Raw genomic sequence first — 22712 nt, 5'->3', positions numbered from 1 at the left:
TTATAAAATGTTCATGGTTTGCAATGAGATTTTGGTAAATATAGTTTATTCTGAATGATCAATTGATATATTTAAGGAACAATAATCTTTATTAATATCAGGCAGGAGACTTTTAGTTTGGCTTTTAGATAATTTTTTTTTCCTTTTACCCTTTTGGTAACCTGTTTTCCTGATGTTACCTTACAGTAGGGGGCATATTGGGAAACCTTCTCTGAATGCTTAGGTGCCTACTATGGAAATTAAAAAGTAGAAGTCAAGTCTTTGAGTAGGAAAATAAATTGCTTATTGTTATGCTTGGTATTTCCACTTGTATAACTGGTGTGAGCTGTTACCTTTTCAGGTTTGTTTTGCTTGTTTATAAATTCAGGCAGTATTACCATTTCTTTTAGTTATTCTTTGTGGTACTCTAACCAGTTAATTGTATATAATCATTTCTTTATAATTTGTATGTGCACAAAGTTAGGTTTGTGGGTGCCTTGCTGGCTCAGACAGTGGAGCATGTGACTCTTGATCTCAGGGTCATGAGTTCAAGCCCCACACTGGCATGGAGCCAAAAACAACAACAACAACAACAACAACAACAACAATAAAACTCACTTTTAAAAAAAATTAGGTGTTCAACTGAATCTGCATTTTAGACTTGGGAAAGAATGATATTAATAATTTTTTAATGCACTAACTATTGATTATTTGACTTTAGGTCCATTGCAAAAGAACTTGCAGACTGGCTAATAAGCAACAATGTGGTAGAGCATATATTTGGACCAAATTTACATATTGAGGTTTGTGGACAATTACATGACTTCTCTGCTCTAGTAAAAGAAGAATACTTTAGAAAATTGACTATAATAAGTTTTTTTCCCCCCCCCAGATTATCAAACAGTGCCAAGTGATTTTGAACTTCTTGGCAGCAGAAGGGAGACTGAGTACTCAGCATATTGATTGCATATGGGCTGCAGCACAGGTAATATTAACAACTCCTATTCATTAAGTGCTTCTTAATTATTTGTTCTAAGTGTTTTATTCCCCTAAGAGGTAAGTTCTGTTATCCCCATTTTATAGCTAAAGAAACAGAGACATAGTGAAAGTTGGTCATGGAATCTATGGAGTCTGGCTTCAGAATCTATGTCTGACTATATTATAGGGAGAATTGAAGGAAATGAGAGTCATTTGGAGGGTCTTCATGAAACCATCTTGGTTTATTAAGAGATATTTGCCTATTTGTTGATACAGTAAACCCTTCTGTATGTTGTATTCATAGTTTTCTATTATACTGTTTTCTTTTTTAATTCAGTTGTTTGAATAGGCATATATCAGCATGGTTCAAAATCCAAAAAATAAATAGTAGAGTGTATGTTATATCTCAACCCTTCCCCCCACTCCTGTCCCTACATTCTAGGCATGCAGTTCTTATCTTCTCAGGTGCATCAGAGATTTTCTGTGTAAATAGCTAATTGTAAGCTTTTTTTTTTTTTTTTGCCCCCTTTATTACACATGTTGCATACTAAATGGACTTGGCTTTTTTCATTTAATTTATCCTGAAGATTATTGCATATCAATATATAAAACCATTTTTAAAAGAGGGCATAGTGTTTAAATATATGCATGTATGGTAATTTATTTAACTAGTTCCTGTTCATAGGCATTATTTTTTCCTATTCTTTTCTATTATAAACAATGCTAAAATCAGTAAGTTCTAACATACTCATTTCATTCATGTGTAAAATTATTTTGTAGGATAAATCTTTTAAGTAGAATTTTTAGGTTAAAGCATCTCTGTGGTTTACTTGTGGTATATAATGGTGTGATAAAGCCTCTTTTCCCTCATCTTCCTCAATACGTTGTGTCCGTACACTTGATGTTTGCTAAACAGATGGGTGAAAAGTGGTATCATTGCTATTTTAAATTTGCATTTAGTTTATATGAAGCACATTTCAAGTCTTGTGTTTAAGAGCCACTTTTGTTTCCTTTACCGGGAATGTCCGTTGATATTCTTTGCCATGTAGTAGTGGTTTTCTTGTTCTTTTTTGTAGGAGACTTTTATATATTAGTGACATTGGACTTGTGTCTATGTTAAGAGTTATAACTGTATTCTACTTTGATATTTTTTCTTTGGTTAAGGTGGTTTTTGCTGTTCAGATTCACATTTGTGGTTTTCAGACTTGTGGTTTAATTTTTTTATTGCTTGTGGATTTTTTTCCTTATGGTTTGAAATGCCTTTTCCACTCCGAGGTTATAAGAAAATTCTCCTTTAGTTCCTTTCTGTACATTTTCTATTTCAATTTTATATTTTAGTCTTTGAGTTGGAATTTTTCTTGGTTCAAGGTGTCCTGCATCTTAACTTATTACCCCATTTTTTTGTTACGTAGTTGTCTCCTTTCCACTTGTTCAGCAATTCTTTTATTCCTTACTGAACTGAGATACCACTTTTATTTTGACTGTTTTTATTTCTGGAGTCTGTAGACTGACCAGTAGTATATGTAGTCATGATCAGTATACCATGGATTAGTAAATTGAAGGCTTTCAGGCCAGCCACTTCATTTTGTAAATAAAGTTTTTTTGCACCATAAGCTTGTTGATTCTTGTGCATATTGCCTGTTGCTACTTCCATATTGTAGTGGTAGAGTACAGTACTTGTAGCAGAGACCTTATCACTTGCAATCTTGAACTGTTGACTCTCTGGTCCTTCAAGAAAACATTTGCTGATCCTGGGTTTATACTAATGTCTTACCCTTTTTTTTCCCCTGGTAATATTCATGCCTGGCAGGGCTGGTTCTTTTTATATATTTTTTCATGTAAATTTTAGCATTCTTATTTAAAAATATTGGCATATTAATTGTAATAATGATTAATTTGAAAAGAATCGAAATGGTCTTCCTACTCAGAGCTTGCACTGTTCATTCTCTTTTGTATCATTCAAAAATTTAAAGTTATTTGTATATAAATTTTATTTTGTGTTAAGCTTATTTTTAGGAATTTAAGTTGTATTTGTTATTGCTATTATAATAGCCATTTCTCCCATTATACTTACTTTTGTTCATTATATTTCTCTTCCTTCTATTAGATTTGATGATTACTGCACATATTCATAAACTTTTTGTATAAAGATTTTCAAATTTTTGATAATTGTGTGCCTTGAGACCTTAATTCTTAGATTGGTTGTGGTAATTTTTTAATACTTTTTTTTTTACTTCCCATATTTAATAATGTATATTTATATATTACTGTCATTTTAGTAAATTAATGAAGCACTTTCCATTTCAGAATAAAGGGAACTTTTCTTTCATAATTTTCTGAAAATGTTATTCATTTTAATAGACATAAAATTTTTATTTTGTTCACATCGAGTAGGAAAATATGAGAACAATGATATATTAAGTAATACAGATTAAGTAGCTAGGAATAGTGGAGTTTTATTCTTTATTGAAACTGAAACTTATCAAATTGATAATTGAAAATGTCATCTGTTCATGTTTTAGCATTCTTCCCTAGCAAGAATTTGAAGTAACCTGGGAAGGGAATAATTAAAAATTGTGGCATAATTTGTGATACAGTTTGAAAACTTAAGATATTTATAAAAGATTAACATAAAATAAGTGTCTCCTAAGGGTTATTTTAATTGGGTGTTTCTGTGTTTGTTACTGCTTTATTTTTGAATCTACCACAAATTTAGAATGATCAGAAATTTTTACGTTTTGAGATTTTAACATTTGAGCACTAAATATAATGAATTTTAAAGTGTCTAGGGTTGGTTAGTTTCATACAGTCTTACCTGAGTTTTTTTTATTCCATCCAGAGTAAGTTTTTGACGTTACTTTGTCCACCTCAGAGACAGACAGGCACACAAACACACACACACACACACACATACAAACACACACACACACACACACACACACACACACACACACACACACTTCACCCATACTAATTGGATTGGCTGCTGCTCTTTTCATTGTTTGTATTATAACTCTTGTACCGGAATCCAAGAAGAAAATAGACACAGGTGATAAATGGATTGAAATAGGTAGAAAAGTATTTGCAAATATTTGAAAAATGCTTATCTTTGTAATTAAATACAAGTTCAAATAATGTAATAGAATTTTCATGTGTTGGGTAATTCCCATTATGTTTAATAATGCACTGTATTGACCAGAGTATGGTATAACTTATGGCAAGCAATACAGAGTTCTATTTCTGGTAATTTATTTTGTAAATACAAGTACATTAAGGTGTTTGTTGCAGCATTGACTGTGCCAGCACATGAGGAATGTCTGTCACTGTAGGACTACTTAGATAAGTTGTGGGAAATTCATATAATAGAATGCTGTGTAGCTGTGAGAAGGACTGAAATAGTTGAGTTTTGCTCAAGTGGAATAGTATGTAAGAAATAGTTTTACTAAATACTGTGTAGGTAATCGATCTTTTATTGAGAGAAGATTTCAAGTACACCTTGTATTCTCCCAGTGTGTGTTTAAACAATTATAAAAAGAGGATCCATATATACATATATGTACATATACTTCTTGTAAATGCCTGGAACTTTTTGTAAAAAATACACAAGAAATTTTAATAGGTTTGCTTTTAGGGAAGTTGCCTGGGATAGATGGGAAACTTCCTTCTTACTGTCTATGCTTATGTAAACTTTGAAACTTTTCCATGTGTATATCAGGTTTTCAGTAAATACAAAGACTAGTATATAAAGTTAAAGCAAATATTTTGGCATTTAAATCACTCTCTACCATTTAAAGTTACTATTCTGATTTGGCTTAGTTAACCTCTCTATATTTCCCTCTACACACCCTTCCACTATGAAATGTTTTAGTCAAGGGACATCAAAAAAACCCTTGAGAATCTTAGCACTCCATTGGAATTTATTGTTAAATGCTTTCCATATTTGAAGAATGTTTGCATACATGTATGCAACTTATTGATACAATAATTTTATCTTAAAATGGAGCTGATTTTTGTGAATAGATTTTCATGTCAATGACAAAAGTCAGATTCTCTATGATTTAGGACTTAAATATCATCTGATTGAGATATGCATTATGCACATAATTGTCATTAGATTTTCAAAAGGATTAGTGATGACCAATTTTATTTTTTTATTTTAATTTTTTTTAAAGTTTATTTTGAGAGAGAGTGTGCGCGCACACACACGTGAATAGGGGAGGGGCAGAAAGAGAGGGGGAGAGAGGATTCCAAGCAGGCTCTGCACTGTCAACATGGAACTTGATGCAGGGCTCAAACTCATGAACTCCGAGATCCTGACCTGAGATCAAGAGTTGGTTACTTAATCGACCGAGCCACCCAGGAACCCTGTTGTGATGACTAATTTTAGAAATGCTGATCTTTATTCGAATGGTTATTAGTTTCTGCATGTGTACTTGTATGCACATTTGGATTACTGCTTTATGAGACATTGCATGCAACTACTAGCATGTGAGGTTATGACTATACTTGAGTAATGTGGGCACTGAAATTTCCTTCTGTGTTACATATTATAATTTGAATTCTGTTCCTTCCTGCCTTTTTAGAAACTCTTAACATGAGCTCTGTTCTTTTTTTATGTTGTTGGATGTCTTCCCATATGACTTTGTTATCCATTCATATTTAAGAAAGTTGTCTAGGTAAATGGTCTAGATAGTCTTGGATGTTGTGAAATATTTTTTCATTAGAGCTGTCTCAAATGGGTCTCCTGATTTGTGACATTTTTTAGGGTGGCAGTGGTAAAACAACTTGAACTTTCCTCATTTGAGTCACTAGTTTTTCTGCTTGTGGGATTTCTAAAAAAAATTTTTTTTTCAACGATTATTCATTTTTGAGAGAAACAGGGAGTGAGTGGGGGAGGAGCAGAGAGAGAGAGGGAGACACTGAATCTGAAGCAGGCTCCAGGCTCTGAGCTGTCAGCACAAAGCCTGATGTGGGACTCAAACCCACGAACCATGAGATCCTGAGCTGAAGTTGGATGTTTAACCAACTGAACCACCCTGGCACTCCTCTGCTTGTGGAATTTCTAAGAGAGAGTGAAAGGGGATACCGGTATCTGCTTAAAAGCTATGGCTTTATATAATTTTTACTCAGGGAAGAGCCTTGGTGGATGGCTGTTTGTATTTTTCTGACCCATTGATGGCTGACAAATAAAATTATTCTTCAGGAATATTCATTGAAATCCTGTGTTTTTATCTTCATACCTCTTGGTGTCCATCTGAGTCCAGTATCTTTCCCATTTACATTGGGAAGGTTAACTTAGCTCCTTTACAGCTCACTCACAAATTACCCTGAGCTACACCTTTCTCATCTGTACATTTTAAAATGTATTTCCTTCATTTTATTCAGAAGTTTGTTGAAATTTAGTATCTGTTATTAGCTCTCATTTTCTTTGTGGGTGTGTTTCTTTTCATTCTAAAATACAGTGATGATAGATTCTCTTCTGTAGAAGATGAGGGAATCTCATCATTTTTCTTTTCTCATTTTCTGCTTTCCAGTTTTTGCTATGTGTTATGTATAGTTTATCAAATTATTTGTTTTAAATTTTTTTTTTAATTTTTTTTTTCAACGTTTATTTATTTTTGGGACAGAGAGAGATAGAGCATGAACGGGGGAGGGGCAGAGAGAGAGGGAGACACAGAATCGGAAACAGGCTCCAGGCTCTGAGCCATCAGCCCAGAGCCTGACGCGGGGCTCGAACTCACGGACCGCGAGATCGTGACCTGGCTGAAGTCGGACGCTTAACCGACTGCGCCACCCAGGCGCCCCTTAAATTTTATAACCATAATTTGTACAGTTGTTTATTGCTAAGTTTGTATTTAGGTTATAACTCAAAAAAATTTTTCCCCTCATTTCTCTTTTTCTCATTCCAAAATTAATATTTATTCTTACAGTCTTCACAGAGTAGCTTTTTTGTTTTCCCTAAAGAGGAATCCTGATGTTCTGTTCTGGGTTACTACACGCTTGAGATGTCTGTTTTCTTTGTACTCATGTTTGAATGTAAGATACTAAGATTTCCCTCAGAACTTTGTAATAGAGGTGAATAGTAGTTCATTGTTTCCTCAATGAACAGCTTTTATGTTTTATTTTATTTTGTTTTATTTTTTGCTTTTTTTGGTACTATTTTATGAAGATAGGTAGGTATATCCCATCATTTCTCCTTCCTTCCTTCCTTCCTTCCTTCCTTCCTTCCTTCCTTCCTTCCTTCCTAATTTCTACACACCAATGTCCAACTGAGCCAACAAGGCGCCTCTATCCCACCATTTCTTGTTGGCAGAATTTTTCTCTTATGTAGGTTTTCAGGTGTTAAGTAATCCATGCTGGTTCGTTTGTTTATTTTGATAGCAAGAGTGTGCCTGAGCAGGGAAGGGGCAGAAAGAGAGGGAGAAAGAGAATCCCAAGCAGGCTCCACGCTGTCTGTGCAGAGCCCGACTCAGGCTCCATCTCACAACCGTGAGATCATGAGGAGTCTGCTGCTTAACTGCCTGAGCCACCCAAGTGCTCCGGGTTTTTTTTTTTTTTTTAAACTTGATTTGAGTTTTGATATGATGCCTGTTAACACATATATTTATTTTTTCTCTTTTTTAAATTAACTTCTTTATTGTGGCACAAATATATATAAACATAAAACTTAACCATTTGTAACTGTACAGTTCAATGGCATTAAATATTTAATATTGTGTAACCATCACCACTGTCTGTATTCAAAACTTTGTCACTATCCCCAACGAAAACACTGTACCCATTAAACAATAACTGTCCCTCCCCCAAGCCCTTGGTATTCTACATTTTGTCTATATATGTCTATTTTAGGTACCTCATTTAAGTAGAATGACAGTATTTGTCTATGTCTGGCTTATATTACTGAACACAGTGTTTTTGAGGGTTATCCATGGTATAGCATATGTAAAAAGTTGTCTTTTTACAACTAAATAATATCCCATTGTTTGTGTATACCACATTTAATGTTTTCATTTCTACATTCATAAACATTGGAGTTGCTTCTACTTTTTTGCTATATATTGTGAATCATGTTTCCATGAACATGGGTGTACAAGCATATGTTTGAGTCCCTGCATTCAGTTTTTCTGTATATATACATAGGGGCAGATCTACTAGGTCATACGGTAATTCTCTAATTTTTTGAGTTATTGCCAAACTTTACTACAGCAACTGCAGTGTTTTACATTCAACCCATAGTACAGGGAGAGTCCCATTTCTCCCTATCTTTGCCAACACTTGTTATTTGTCCTAAAAATTTTTTTAGTCCTCCTAGGAGGTGTGAAGTAATATCTCACTGTGGTTTTAATTTGTACTTTTTTGCATTTCCTAATGACTAATGACTTTGAGCATCATTTTGTATGCTTATTGACCTTTTGTATATCTTTTTTGAAAAAATGTCTATTCAAGACCTTTGCCCATTTTGAATTGGGTTGCTTGGGAGATTTTAAAGTTTAGTAGTACTTATGGGGCATCTGGTGGCTCAGTTGGTTAAGCATCTGATTTCAGCTCAGGTCATGATCTGACTTGATAGTTTGTGAGTTCAGGCCTTGCATTGGGTTCTCCTCTGTCAGCACAGAGCCTACTTTAGATCCTCTCTTCCCCTCTCTGTCTGCCCCATTAAAAAAAAAATAATAACAGCAGTACTTTTTACATTCTGGATATTAATCCCTTATCAGATATATAATTTACATATATTGTCTCCAACTCTACGAGTTTTCTTTTGCTTTCTTTAAAGTATCCTTAGATTCAGGGGCACCTGCGCACTCAATCAATAGAGCATAATCTCAGGAGTCATGAGATCAGGCCCTATGTTGGGCGTAGAGCTTACTTTAAAAAAATAAATAGGGGTACCTGTGTGATTTGGTTGGTTAAGCATCTGACTTTGGCTCAGGTCATGATCAGGTTCATGAGTTTGAGCCCCACATTGGGCTCTGTGCTGACAGCGTGGAGCCTGGAGCCTGCTTTGGATTATGTGTCTTCTTCTTTCTCTGACCTTCCCCTGTGCGTGTGCGCGCTTTCTCAAAAATAAATAATAAAAACACTAAAAAATTAAAAAAAAATAAAGTATCCTTAGATGCACGAAAACTGTTAATTTTGATGGATTTCAGTTTATCTACTTTTTTGGTTGTTATCTGTTTTTTTGGTGTCCTAGTGATGAAACCATTGGCGAATCTTGTGTTGTGAAGATTCTCCCCAGTGTTTTCTTAGTGTAGTTTTGTGTATTTATCTCCTGAGTTTAGGTCTTTGATCAATTTTAGGTTGATTTTTGTGTATGGTGTAAGGTAAATATATATCTTCATTTTTCAATTTGTGAATATCCAGTTTTCCCAGCACCTTTTGTTGAAAAGACTATCCTTTCTACATTGAATTGTCTTGTGAGTCTTGAAAATTAGTTGATGATTTATGTGAAAGTTTATATCTAGGTGTTCTTCTGTTCTATTTCATTGGTCTATATGCTGATACCATACTGTTCTAATTACTTTTATTTTCTTGTAGGTTTCACAGTTTTCTTTTTGAAAATTGTTTTGGCTTTTCACAACTCCTTGCAATTCCCTATGAATTTGAGGATTGACTTTTCCATTTCTGACCAAAAAGGCTCTTGGAATTTTGAAGGGATTGTATTGAATCTGTATATCACTTTGGGTAGTATTTAACATCTTAACATGTTAAGTCTTCTTATCCATGAACATGGGATGTCTGTCCATTTATTTAAACAGCGTTTTGTAGTTTTCAGTATACAAGTCTTTTTCCTTTTTTATTAGATTCATTCTTAAGTACAGTTGATCCTTGAGCAACATAGGTTTGAACTCCCTATGTCCACATACACATAGGTATTTTATTAAAAAAAATTTTTTTTTTAACATTTATTTATTTTTGAGAGACAGAGTGTGCAGAGAGAGGGAGACACAGAATCTGAAGCAGGCTTCAGGCTCTGAGCTGTCAACACAGAGCCTGATGTGGGGCTTGAACCCATGAATTGGGAGATCATGACCTGAGCTGAAGTCGGACTCTTAAACTGACTGAGCTACCCAGGCGCCCCCACATAGGTTGTTTTGATCAGTACAGTATGGTGAATGTATTTTCTCTTATGATTTTCTTAACATTTATTTTAAGAATGTGGTATATATTATATATAGCATACCAAATATGTGTTAATTGACTTTATGTTATTGATATTCTGGTTTATGTTGTTGGTTAGGCTTATGGTCAGCAGTAGGCTATTGATAGTTATGTTTCTGGGAGTCAGGGTTACACTCAGCTTTCTGACGACACAGGGGATCAGCACCCCCCTATCTTCTTTGTTGTTCAAGGATCAATTGTATCTTATTCTTTGTATGCTATTGTAAATGGAATTGCTAGATTAAATTCTTTGTTAGATAATTCATTGCTAGTATATGGAAACAGCTTAATTTTGCTTGTTGATCTGTACTCCGTTACTTTGTCTATTTGATTTTTAGCTCTACTACCTTATTATATGTAGGGGTTTTTTTGCATATAGGATTGTGTCATTTTTGAATAGTTTTACATCTTCCTTTCCAATTTGGATGTATTCACTTTTATGGGGTGGAGTCCAGTAGCTGGCTAGAAGTTTGGTATAGTGTTCAAACACAGCGGTAAATAACATGCATCCTTATCTTCTTCCTGATCCTATGCGAAAACGAGTCATTTATCACTGAGTATGCAGTTAGCTGTGGGGTTTTCATAAATATCCTTTTTCATGTTGAGTTTATCCTCTGAGTGTTCTGAGAGTTTTTATCATTTAAGGATGTTGGATTTTGTCATTCTTTCTTTGTCAGTTAAGATGACTATGTTGCTTTTTTTCCGTTGGCTAACATGATATGTACAGTAATCGATACTCTTTTTGAACCACACTTGAATTCCTGAGATAAATCTCACTTGGGCATAGTGAATAATCCTTTTGGTATGCTCTTTGATTTGATTTCCTAATAGTTTCTGGAGGACTTTCTGTCATTTATGAGGTACTGCTTAGTAATTTTTTGTTCTTCTGAAGACCTATAAAGCTTCATAGAATGATATAAGAAGTGTTTCCTTCTCAGAGCCACCTGGTTGACTCAGTCAGTTAAGCGTTCAACTTCGGCTCAGGTCACAGTCTTCAGGTCCGTGAGTTGGAACCCCACGTTGTGCTCTGTGTTGACAGCTCAGAGCCTGGAGCCTTCTTGGGATTCTGTGTCTCCCTCTCTCTCTGTCTCTCCCCCACTTGTGCGCGTGCTCTCTCTCTCTTTCTCTCTCTCTCAAAAGTAAATAAACATTAAAAAAATAAGTATTTTCTTCTCCAATTTTATTGGGAGCGTTTGAGAAATATTGATGTTAATTTTTTATGAAATGTTTGTTAGAATTCTCTGTTTAAGCCATGCATTTTAGTACTTTTTTTCATTGGGAGGTTTTTGATTACTGATTCAATGTCTTTTTTTTTTTTTATTCAATTTCTTTTTATTTCTTCTTGAGTTAATATAGGTAGTTTGCAAGGACTTCCTCCCTATCTTCTAGGTTATCTAATTTTTTAGTGTACTGTTGTTCATAGTATTAAGTTTGATAGTAATATCCCATTTGAATTTGTCGATTTAGCTTTTTATATCTTTTTTTTTTTTCAGTCTAGCTAAACATTTGAGAATCTTTTAGAAGAACCAACTATTGGTTTTGTTAATTTTCTGTTGTTTTTCTAATCTGTATTTAGTATGTCTATTTTATTTCTGTGCTTTTAGCTTTGGGTTGTAAGGTACGGTTATAAGGTAATGTTATTATAAAAATATAATGTTTATACTATATTGCTGTAACCTGGACCTTTTATTAATAAATTACATCACTCTTTATTAATCTTTTTTAAAAAAGACCTAATTGTAGGAAAAAGAAAACTTCATAAATTTATCCTCTGCACCATTTTTAAGTTCTAATAGTGGATACATTCATATTGTTATATAACAGATCTCTAAAACGTTTTCATCTTTCGAAACTGAAAGTCTGATTTCATTGAACAACATAAGGGTGTCATGCTGGCAGATTATGTGACTCTTGATCTTGGGGTCTTGAGTTTGAGACCCTTGTTGGGCATACAGTTTATTTAAAAACAAAACAAAACATTAAATCATTGAGCAACAAATCCTTTATTCTCCTTACAGCTCCTGGTAGCCACCATTCTACTGTTTCTATCGTTTTGACTACTCTGTATATTTCACATTAGTGGAATCTAATAGTATTTGTCCTTTTGTGACTGGCTTACTTCACTCAGCATAATGTTCTCATGGTGACCCATATCATAGCATGTGACAGGATTTCCTTTCTTGTAAGTTTGAATTATATTCCATTTTATGTATATGCCACAATTGTTTATTGTTAGACATTTACTTTGCTTTTATCTTTTGACTGTTGTGAATGAATGTACAGTGTACAATTAATATAGGTGTACAAATCCCTTCAAAATCCTGCTTTTAATTATTTTGGATGTATACCCAGAAGTGAGATTGTTGGGTCATATGGTAATTCCATTTTTTCTAGTAACCTTTAAAAAATTTAGAGGCTATCTTATTTGATTTCAGCATAGTCAGCCCAGTTCTCTTTTGCTTAATATTTGCACAGAATATCTTTTTACATCCTTTATCTTTTGTTCTGTTTGTGTCTTTGGATATAAAGTGTGTCCTCGTAGACCACATACAGTTGTGCCATGTTTTTAAAATCCATTCTAGCACTCTCTGTCTTTGATTGCAGAGTTTATACCATTTACATTTAAAGTAGTTATTCAAAGAGTGAATATACTTATGCCTTTTTTCTGTTTTTGTCTATATGTCTTAACAGTGTTTTTGTCTATCATTTCTGTTACACCCTTATGTTGGTGTTGTTCCTAGTTGATTTTTTGTAGTGTTTGATTCTCTTCTCATTTCCTTTTTCTTTAAAAATATTCTGTAGATACTGTGTTTAGTGTGGAAATTACAATTAACATCTTGAGATTCTTATAATCTAATTTGAATTTGTCAAATATTACACAAAATTTTGCTTGTATATAGCTCCTTTTCCCTCATTTTTATTATTGATATGACAACTTTCAACTTAATACATTGTGTGTACAGTTATTTACATTAGCAATAATTGTTTTTGCATTTCTTTTTTAAATCATATAGCAAATAAAAGGTGGAGTTAGAAATGAAAACAATAGTAGCTTTTAATTTTCCTGTGTATTTTTCAGAGGTCTTAATTTCTTCACTGTTTAGCTTGTTTTCATTTCATTGTAAAGGGCTTCCTTTAGGTTTTCTGGCAAGGCAGGTCTAGTTGTAGTGAACTCCTTTATTTTTGTTTATCCGGGAATGTATTAATTTCTTTCTCATAAGGATAGTTTTGCCAGTTATAGAATTCTCCATTGGAAGTTTTTTCTTTTAGATTTTGAGTATATCATCCCACTTTCTCTCATTTCCAATCTTCTAATCAGAAGATTAGGTACTTGCTGATACTCTTATTGACTGTCCCTTATATGTGGTACATTGTTTATTTCTGTTTTCAGGATTATTTTACTGTCTTTGACTGTTGACAGTTTGGTTATGATAAGTCTTGCTCTAGGTTTCTTTGAGTTTACCCTACTTGGATGTGTTGAACTCCTTCGATTTGTAGATTCATGTTTTTCTATTAAATTTGGAAGTTTTCATCCATTGTTTCTTCAAATATACTTTAGTCCTTTCTCTTCTGGGATTCCCATAATGACTATGTTGGTAGGTTGTGGTTCTCACAGGTCCCTTAGAATCTATTTACATTTCTTTATTTTTTTTTTTTCTTATTTCCTTTATTTTATTCCTTAAACTCAGCAATTTCAGTTTCATGACCTGAGCAGAAATCAAGAGTGGGATGCTTAACTGACTGAGCCACCCAAGTGTCCCTAGTTCTTTGTATATTATGGATACTAACTTTTATGAGATAGGTCATTTGCAAATATCTTCTCCCTTCTGAAGGTTGGCTTTTAGTTTTGCTAATTGTTTCCTTGACTAAGCAGAAGCTTTTTATTTTGATGAAGTCCCAATAGTTTGTTTTTGCTTTTGTTTCCCTTGCTTCAGGAGACATAATTTAGAAAGAAGTTGCTATGGCTGACGGCAGATGAGATTACTGCCTGTGTTCTCTAGGATTTTAATGATTTCATGTCTCACATTTAGGTCTTTCATCCATTTTGAATTTATTTTTGTGTAAGGCATAATAAAGTCATGGACAAAAACCAGCAAGCTTAAGAAGAATTACATATTACTGTCCCCACAGCTATTTGACATAGGGGCATCGAGTGGGGAATGGGTAGCTGCTATCACACTGCAGGTTGAAATATGCCATTATTAACCACAATTTACTGGCTAGCCTTTCCCCTTGGAAGTGTGTCAGTGTGAAGGTTCAGACTGACTCCAGAGTTTCAGAGTGGTTGCATCAGACAGTTCTGTCTATATAACTGCTGTCAAGATGCAGACAGGGATCCCTGGCACTCTCTGCTTTACCATCTTTCCTGACTCCTTTTCCTCTTTTTACTTTGTGATAACTAATGAAGAAGAGTATGAACTGACTTCACACCGCAATCTTTTTAAGCTGTGTAATTTTAATATTTTTTTGTCTTTACTTTCTGAATTTGTTTTCATGATGTACACCTCTAAAAGAGCCTTCTATTTAAAAAAAAATTTTTTTTAATGTTTATTTTTGAGAGAGAGACCAAGCATAAGCAGGGGAGGGGCAAAGAGAGAAGGCTACAGAATCCCTAGCAGGCTCCACACTGTCAGTACAGTGCCACCCCTCAAAGGGCCTTATATATTCATAGGATTACAGGATTACATAATTATCTTTCAAGGGTTTTGTCACTTAAAGATAACCAGTAAGGTATTTGATTATGAAATTTGAGTCTATTATGGAAGTAACATTTTCTGAACGATCAAAGTGGCAGCAAGTCAGAAAGTTATTTTTTACTATGATTCATTACATTTTAATTAGGAAAAGTATAATTATACTTATAAGACCTATAAAAGCAATAAACTTAATTTTTTTTTTTTTTTTTTACTGTTTACATTTATTCGAGAGAGAGAGAGAGAGAGAGAGGGAGGGAGGGAGGATGAGTGGGGGAAAGGCAGAGAGAGAGGGAGACACAGAATCCAAAGCAGGCTCCAGGCTCCAAGCTGTCAGCCCAGAGCACATCCAGGACTCAAACCCCTGAACCCAAGATCATGACCTGAGCTGAAGTCGGACATTCAACCGACTGAGCCACCCAGGCACCCCTAAAAGCAGTAAACTTTTAATTGATTATTTACTTATGCTTCATATCAAATGATATAAATAGTGTAGCTTATAGAAAGTCACCCCAATGTGGAGGAATTACTCCAAAGTTATTTTCCTGCTTTTATTTTGTCTTCTGGTTCAGAATTCTGTTGTGCATATATATCCTGATAGGGGAGATAGCATAAAAAAGTTCATATGTTTTATGCCTGAACAATATAAAAGTCAGTATTTTAGAATAGAAAAACATATATTTTCTGATGGAATTTTTATGTATAGAAAGTAAGTTGGATCCCTGAGATTTTTACTTTTGGAACCTTCAAATTGGGAATTACTGGCTTGCTCTTATTTGTTGCATATCTTGAATTTGCAGTTTGCAGCTTGATGGCTTATTTTAAGGTGAAGATACTTATTTTACATGATATTGTAGTATTTAATGTTACACTTTCACTTATTAATCTGTTTAGTATAAGGAGATTTTGTGTTTCTTGGTTTATTGCTCTGTAGACGTTTAAGTGAGTTTCTATTATGTACTCCAGTAAAATGAACATTGCATACTTTTTTTTTTTTTTTTTTAAGAGAGAGAGAGAGACATATTGTGAGCGGGGGAGGGGCAGAGAGAGGGTGACACAGAATCCAAAGCAGGCTCCAGGCTCTGAGCTGTCAGCACAGCGCCTGATGCGGGGCTTGAACTCAGGAGCTGTGAGGTCATGACCTGAGCCGAAGTCGGATGTTTAACTGACTGAGCCGAAGTTGGACGTTTAACTGACTGAGCCACCCGGGCGCCCTGAATACTTTTTTTTTTAATGTTTTTTTATGTTTGAGAGAGAGGGACATTGTGTGAGTGGAGGAGGGGCAGAGGGTGGAGGAGACGCAGGATCCAAAGTAGGCTCCAGGCTCTGAGCTGTAAGCACAGACCCTGACTTGGGCTCGAACCCATGAACCATGAGATCATGACCTGAGCCAAAGTCAGACGCTTAATCAACTGAACCACCCAGGTGCACCTGTATGAATACTTTATAACCATTTAATATGAAAAATGTGTTACACTTAGAATAGTTAATTTGGATTTCTCTTCTAATTGCAATTTATTTTATTTGCAACTACTTACATTTTAAAACACTAATTTGTTTATATTTTAATGATCTACATTATAAATTTAATTGGAATCCTCTTTATACTTGGATTCCAGAAATTTTTTTATTGTGTGCTTCCCTTTTGTGGCTGGAAAATTAAACTTTGGTTTTTTTAGATAAGATAAAGCTCTGCTTCAGTGGAATTTTATTTTCACAATGTTATGTACTGCCATTTATGATATATGGTAATGAATATTTTCCCAACATATTAGAAAATACTGTTCCAACTGCTTTCTTGACTTTTAAACTGTAGAAGTTTTCTGTAGAACTTTTTGGTATCACGTTGTTTATTAATGTAGTATAATTATTTTTGATTATTGTCTCTACCTTTATTTTATAGTTGAAACATTGTAGTCGGTATATACACGACTTATTTCCTTCACTCATCAAGAATTTGGATCCAGTGCCACTTAGACATCTCCTTAATCTGGTCTCAGCTCTTGAGCCAAGTGTTCATACTGAACAGGTAATATATTTAAAGCATTAAATAATGGTGGGTGTTTTTTTTTTAATATAAAATTTGTGATGCAGATAATTGGTAGGTTTTTAACGTTCACATTTCATTTAGGCAAAAGAATATTAAATTTGTTACGAAACGCTAATTTCAACCTCTCTCTTTTTTTTGAAAGACCCTATACTTGGCATCGATGTTAATTAAAGCATTATGGAACAATGCACTAGCAGCTAAGGCTCAGCTGTCTAAACAGAGTTCTTTTGCATCATTATTAAATACTAATCTTCCCATTGGAAATAAGAAAGGTTAGTAAAGTGTGATGTATTTTTTAAAGTAATATTTCTCCATTTAATAATTCAAACTTGAAGTAGTTTCTTCTCAGTATTAACTTCAAAATAAGTTTGAGATGGGAGGTAGGGTATTTGTTAAAGGGTTAATAAATAGTGGTTAGCTAATACGTTTGGTTTACTCTTCAAGTAAAGAACAGTAATGAAGTTGTAGTAGTTATTGGATATTCTCTCATTAGTTCTTCCCATGGGGTTGGGGGGAAACCATTTCCTAATAGCTTTGGAGCTTTTGGTTAGAAAACAAACATACTTTGTTTTAGAAACAATTTTTATAGCAGATCATAGTGGTACAATTCTCTGTGTTTTCTAATTCAAAAGTTGTCTCACTTCAGGCATTTTATGGGTTTTATGGAAAGCTTTCCAGAGCTTTCTAAAACATTATCAACTTTACCCCATTTTTTGGTCTCCTGACATCATATAACTATGTTTTTATTAAGGATTTTCCATTCAGGCACACACAACTACTATTGTAGGTGTTAGGGACTTCATTATTTCAGGTTTCTCTGCCTGTATTTTGTTGATTTTGTAATAATAATCAGAGCAGTTGATAATCTTCCAGAGAAGATCAGTCACTTAGAATATTTCCCTCCTGTTTTTTCCTTTTCCTTCAGAGGAAGAAGAGCTCAGAAGAGCAGCCCCATCACCTTGTAAGTTGAGTCTTAGAAATGCATGGCAAGATGACTTGTAGTGTTGTTTCCATGATCACATAGAATTCATTTTATATAATATATTTGTATCAGGGCTATAAAGTTTTTTTGAGTAGATATGAACACTTAACTGGCTAACCATCTTATTTTCAATTGAAATCATCTATGTCCTCTTGAGAGATAATTAATGAATGTTAACATATTTCCAGATTATATTTTTTGGCTATTTAGCATAAAGGTTTTATAAATGAAAGAATCAAAGGATTGTGTCATTCTCATAAATTCCCATGTTAATACAAATTAAGAGTAACAATGTAAAATCTGTTTAATATAGGGTCACCTGCTGCTAGTCCTCAAAGCAGTGATAACAGTGATACACATCAAAGTGGAGGCAGTGACATTGAAATGGATGAGCAACTTATTAATAGGACGAAACATGTCCAACAACGACTTTCTGACACAGAGGTATGAAAACAGTTTTCCCCCCACTTTAACAAGATTTTTGGATTTTGGGGATTTTATCATGTTTATCCTTTGAACTGGAAATATAAACATAGTCCATGTTCAGGCCTCTTCTGTAACTAGTTATTGTTAAGGTTCTTTAAATTTTGTGTGTTTTAATTCTATTGTATATTTTTTAGAGGAGTCTGTCATGATTACAGCAGACTCTTTTTTTTTTTTTTTAAAAGGAAAGTTTGTTTTACATTAACAGAGATGGGTGTGGGAGGAAAGTTAAAGTGTCACTTTGCAGACAGGGCTAATGTTTCTGCGGTGATGGGTTTGCACTTTATTTTTTTATTTTAGAGAACATGTGCACTTGTGCAAGTGATTGGGGGAAGGACAGAGAGAGTCCATAGTGAGCCTGGAGCCCGACACCTGGTTTGATCCCACAACCCTGGGATCATTATCTGAGCTGAAATCAAGAGTTAGATGCTCAACTGACTGAGACACCCAGGTGCCCCTTGCGTCAACCTTTTAAAAAGTCAGGGTGTTCATGTCAGTTACTTTTTTCTTACTAGTTTAAGTATTTATTTAAGTCTGTTTCTTTCTAAATCTAGGAATCTATGCAGGGAAGTTCTGATGAAACTGCCAACAGTGGTGAAGATGGAAGCAGTGGTCCTGGTAGCAGTAGTGGGCATAGCGATGGATCTAGCAATGAGGTGAATTCTAGCCATGCCAGCCAGTCCGCTGGGAGCCCTGGCAGTGAGGTACAGTCAGAAGACATTGCAGATATTGAAGCCCTTAAAGAAGAAGATGAAGATGATGATCATGGTCATAATCCTCCTAAAAGCAGTTGTGGTACAGATCTTCGGAACAGAAAGTTAGAAAGCCAAGCAGGCATTTGCTTAGGGGATTCCCAAGGCCCATCAGAAAGAAGTGGGACAAGCAATGGAACAGGAAAGGACCTGGTTTTTAACACTGATTCAATGCCTTCAGTAGATAATCGAATACGAATGCTAGATGCCTGTTCACACTCTGAAGATCGAGAACATGATATTTCAGGGGAAATGAATGCTGCTCATATAGCACAAGCATCTCAGGAATCTTGTATTACACGCACTGGGGACTTTCTTGGGGAGACTATTGGGAATGAATTATTTAATTGTCGGCAGTTTATTGGTCCACAGCATCACCACCACCACCACCACCATCATCATCACCACCATGATGGGTAAGTCTCCTTAAAAATAGATTGTATTGTGGTGCTTGGCTGGCTCAGTCCATAGAGCATGCGCCTCTTGATCTTGGGGTTGTGAATTTGAGCCCCATATTGGGCACAGAGATTACTTAAAAAATAAATGTTTTGGGGCGCCTGGGTGGCTCAGTCGGTTGAGCGTCCGACTTCGGCTCAGGTCTCGATCTCGCGGTCCGTGAGTTCGAGCCCCGCATCGGGCTCTGGGCTGATGGCTCAGAGCCTGGAGCCTGCTTCCGATTCTGTGTCTCCCTCTCTCTCTGCCCCTCCCCCGTTCATGCTCTGTCTCTCTCTGTCTCAAAAATAAATAAATGTTAAAAAAATAAATGTTTACCAAAAAAAGTCTATTTCCTTTAGGGAACCAATTACAGTTTGTGTTTATTGAATTGCAGTATATTCTAGATTAGTGCAAATAAGAATATAATGTAAATTCAAAAGCATGCTGCAGGTATATAATTGTTAATTTGCTTCTGGGCACATTTTAAAAAGCAAAATGGAATAGGTGACATTAACTTTATAAGTTTTATTTAAAGCAGTAATATCTAAAATGTCCATATGTAATCAGTAAAAAAACAAAGATATTTTTCTTTCTTTTGTAATAAGGCTTCAATATTCTGTGTATGTTTTATATTTACAGCGCATTTCTGTTTAGATCAGCAACTTTTCAATGTGTGCAATCACCATAGTGGCTAGTTGCTATCATATTGGACAACACAGATCTAGATCTTTATCTCCTTGTAATAATTACCTTAAAGCAGTTATAAGATTGCTTGTGGAAACTCCATTAAATTGTGATCATTAAAAGGAAATTTTACATGCATCTTAATTTTAGGGTATGAATAAGGATAAAGCTTTTTGAGTATTTGTGAAATATATTTGTGGTAATTAAAAGTAAGTGATTCTGTCATTAGGTGTTATTGGGGAAAGTACTTAATTTTTGTGTCAGTCATTTTCTCATCTATAAAATAGGAACATTAGTACTTACCTCTTGGGTTTTAATGTGAACATTTTATGGGCCGATGTACTTGGTACATAATAGAGCTCAATATGTGTTAGCTCCTGTTTATTACCATCATATAAGTAGTAAATTTTAATTGACAATAAAATACAAATATGTGGTTTATCAGTATTAGTTTTCTTAACACTTGGCAGTGTGTCAGGACTTTCAGAATTCAGTGTGGTTGTTTGGGAGAACTATATATCCATATATTTACTACTTTATTTTCTTTGCCTTTATTTCTTATTACTGACCCATATGAATTTAAGGTGATGTCTCTCAATCTTGGCAGTATTGACATTTTGGATCAAATAATTCTGTGTTTTGAATTTGCAGCAATGTGAATGTATTATAGGATGTTTAGCATCATCCTTAATCTTCTATCTCTAGATGCCAGCAGCATCTCCCACCTTGTGATAACCAAAAATATCTCTAAACATTGCCCTGTGTCCCCCTGTGATGGAGAACCAGTGGTTTATAGTCTGACGTTTTACATATACACATTCAAAGTTCTTCCCAGGATAGCTTATAAGGAAGACAAAGCAATTAGTTTGTAAAACTGAGGTGAAATATATTCATTTTGGCACATTGCATATCTTTTAGTTTTCATACCCACAACAATTCCCTACTTCACAAGACCTACAATTTTCATATTAGCACTTCCCATGTTCTCTGTGCAGGGTACCTCTTGTAAATTAATCCTGACCATTTTTCCTTTGTGTTATTTTTTATCTTTTTTGTTTTCCATCCTTAAAGTACCCAGTATGGTATGTTTCAGAAGTAAATTGCTTACTAGGTATTGTTTTAATAGGAGTTTACATTGAATAAAAGTTTCCTGGTTAATAACCACATCTAGATTGCAGCCTTAAAATGAAGTATTTTCCTGGTTGTAATCTCATTCGATTTTGGAGTTGTACAGGGTTTCACATTGTGGTTTGAGCTCAGAAAATATGTAACAGTGAGTTTACAGATTTTCCCTAAAATTATCTTTGAGTTGGTTTTAGTGAAGTGTGTTGATGGGTCAGACAATATGTGGGTATATTGTGTAATTAATTTATAATTCTGACATAGTGGGGTTTTCAGTTTTTGAGACAATTTTTGTGTGTTTCACAACATGTGTTTTAACTTTGTGCTTTTCTCTGTGTTAATAGGCATATGGTTGATGATATGCTAAGTGCAGATGATGTCAGTTGCAGTAGCTCCCAGGTCAGTGCAAAATCAGAAAAAAATATGGCTGATTTTGATGGTGAAGAATCTGGGTGTGAAGAGGAACTAGTTCAGATTAATTCACATGCAGAGCTAACATCTCATCTCCAACAACATCTTCCCAATTTAGCATCTATTTACCATGAACATCTTAGTCAAGGTAAGGTTTTGTAGTAAGTAAAATATTTACTTTCTTTAAAACAATTTATATTGATAAAAGGATTCAATATTTAATGTTATACTTGAATATTTTTGCCAAATCATACGTGTGTGGTTTGTTTTCTTTCCTAGGGAATGAAATTATTATGAATACTCCATCATGAATATAAAGGCTACATTTCTATCAAGAGATATTTAGCTAGGAAAGGAAATACATAATATATAAAATTATAGTCTTGTATGTTAGAAAATAAATGGCTATATTAAATTTTATATTTAGAAATCTAAGGAGCTAAAAGGAAATTACACAGGGTCATATGTTGTATGAGTCCATTTATGTAAAATGTCTAGCATAGTCTTTAGTGAGTAGAAAGTAGATTAATGGTTGCCTTGGGCTAGGGAGGGTTGGGAGGATATAAGAGTAGAGGTAACTGCTACAGGGCAAGGTGTTCCATCCGGAGTGATGGAAATGTTCACAAAATGATGGTTCTAATCATTTCAAATCATTCTTTAAAAAGTAATAGGAAATGACCATACTTGGAAGAATGGAGGTTAGAGGAGGTTGAAGAATAATAGAAGAAAAAGGAGGAAAGGGAGACAAATTAAGAGGGAAAAATAGTATTAGAATTAGCAGTTTAAAGGTTCAACTTCCTGAAACTAATGGAACATTGTCAAGTACACTTCAAAAAAAAAATAAAGTGCTATATACACTTAAAAAATTAAAATAGGGGCACCTGATCAGTCAGTTAAGTATCTAACTTTGGCTGAGGTCCTGATCTTGTGGTTTGTGAGTTTGAGCCCCACATCAGGTTCTGCGTTGGCAACTCAGAGCCTGG

The 22712-nt window shown here is 34.5% G+C and overlaps 1 protein-coding gene across 2 annotated transcripts in view; it reads left to right on the top strand.

The window, feature by feature from the left end:
• Positions 1 to 22712, top strand: part of USP34 (ubiquitin specific peptidase 34) — a 250473-nt gene that overhangs the window by 93403 nt on the left and 134358 nt on the right. For both annotated transcript variants that reach the window (XM_047854424.1, XM_047854423.1), the window contains exons 9-16: positions 701 to 782; positions 872 to 964; positions 16714 to 16839; positions 17003 to 17132; positions 17786 to 17821; positions 18156 to 18286; positions 18880 to 19493; positions 21663 to 21877. In XM_047854424.1, coding sequence (XP_047710380.1) covers positions 701 to 782; positions 872 to 964; positions 16714 to 16839; positions 17003 to 17132; positions 17786 to 17821; positions 18156 to 18286; positions 18880 to 19493; positions 21663 to 21877 — 1427 coding nt within the window. The remainder of the gene's footprint in view (positions 1 to 700; positions 783 to 871; positions 965 to 16713; positions 16840 to 17002; positions 17133 to 17785; positions 17822 to 18155; positions 18287 to 18879; positions 19494 to 21662; positions 21878 to 22712) is intronic.

The sequence above is a fragment of the Prionailurus viverrinus genome, chromosome A3 (genome assembly GCF_022837055.1).
Source record: "Prionailurus viverrinus isolate Anna chromosome A3, UM_Priviv_1.0, whole genome shotgun sequence".
Classification (NCBI taxonomy): domain Eukaryota; kingdom Metazoa; phylum Chordata; class Mammalia; order Carnivora; family Felidae; genus Prionailurus; species Prionailurus viverrinus.
The sequence above is the reverse complement of the archived record's forward strand: the minus strand, read 5'-3'. Positions and strand labels throughout refer to the sequence as shown.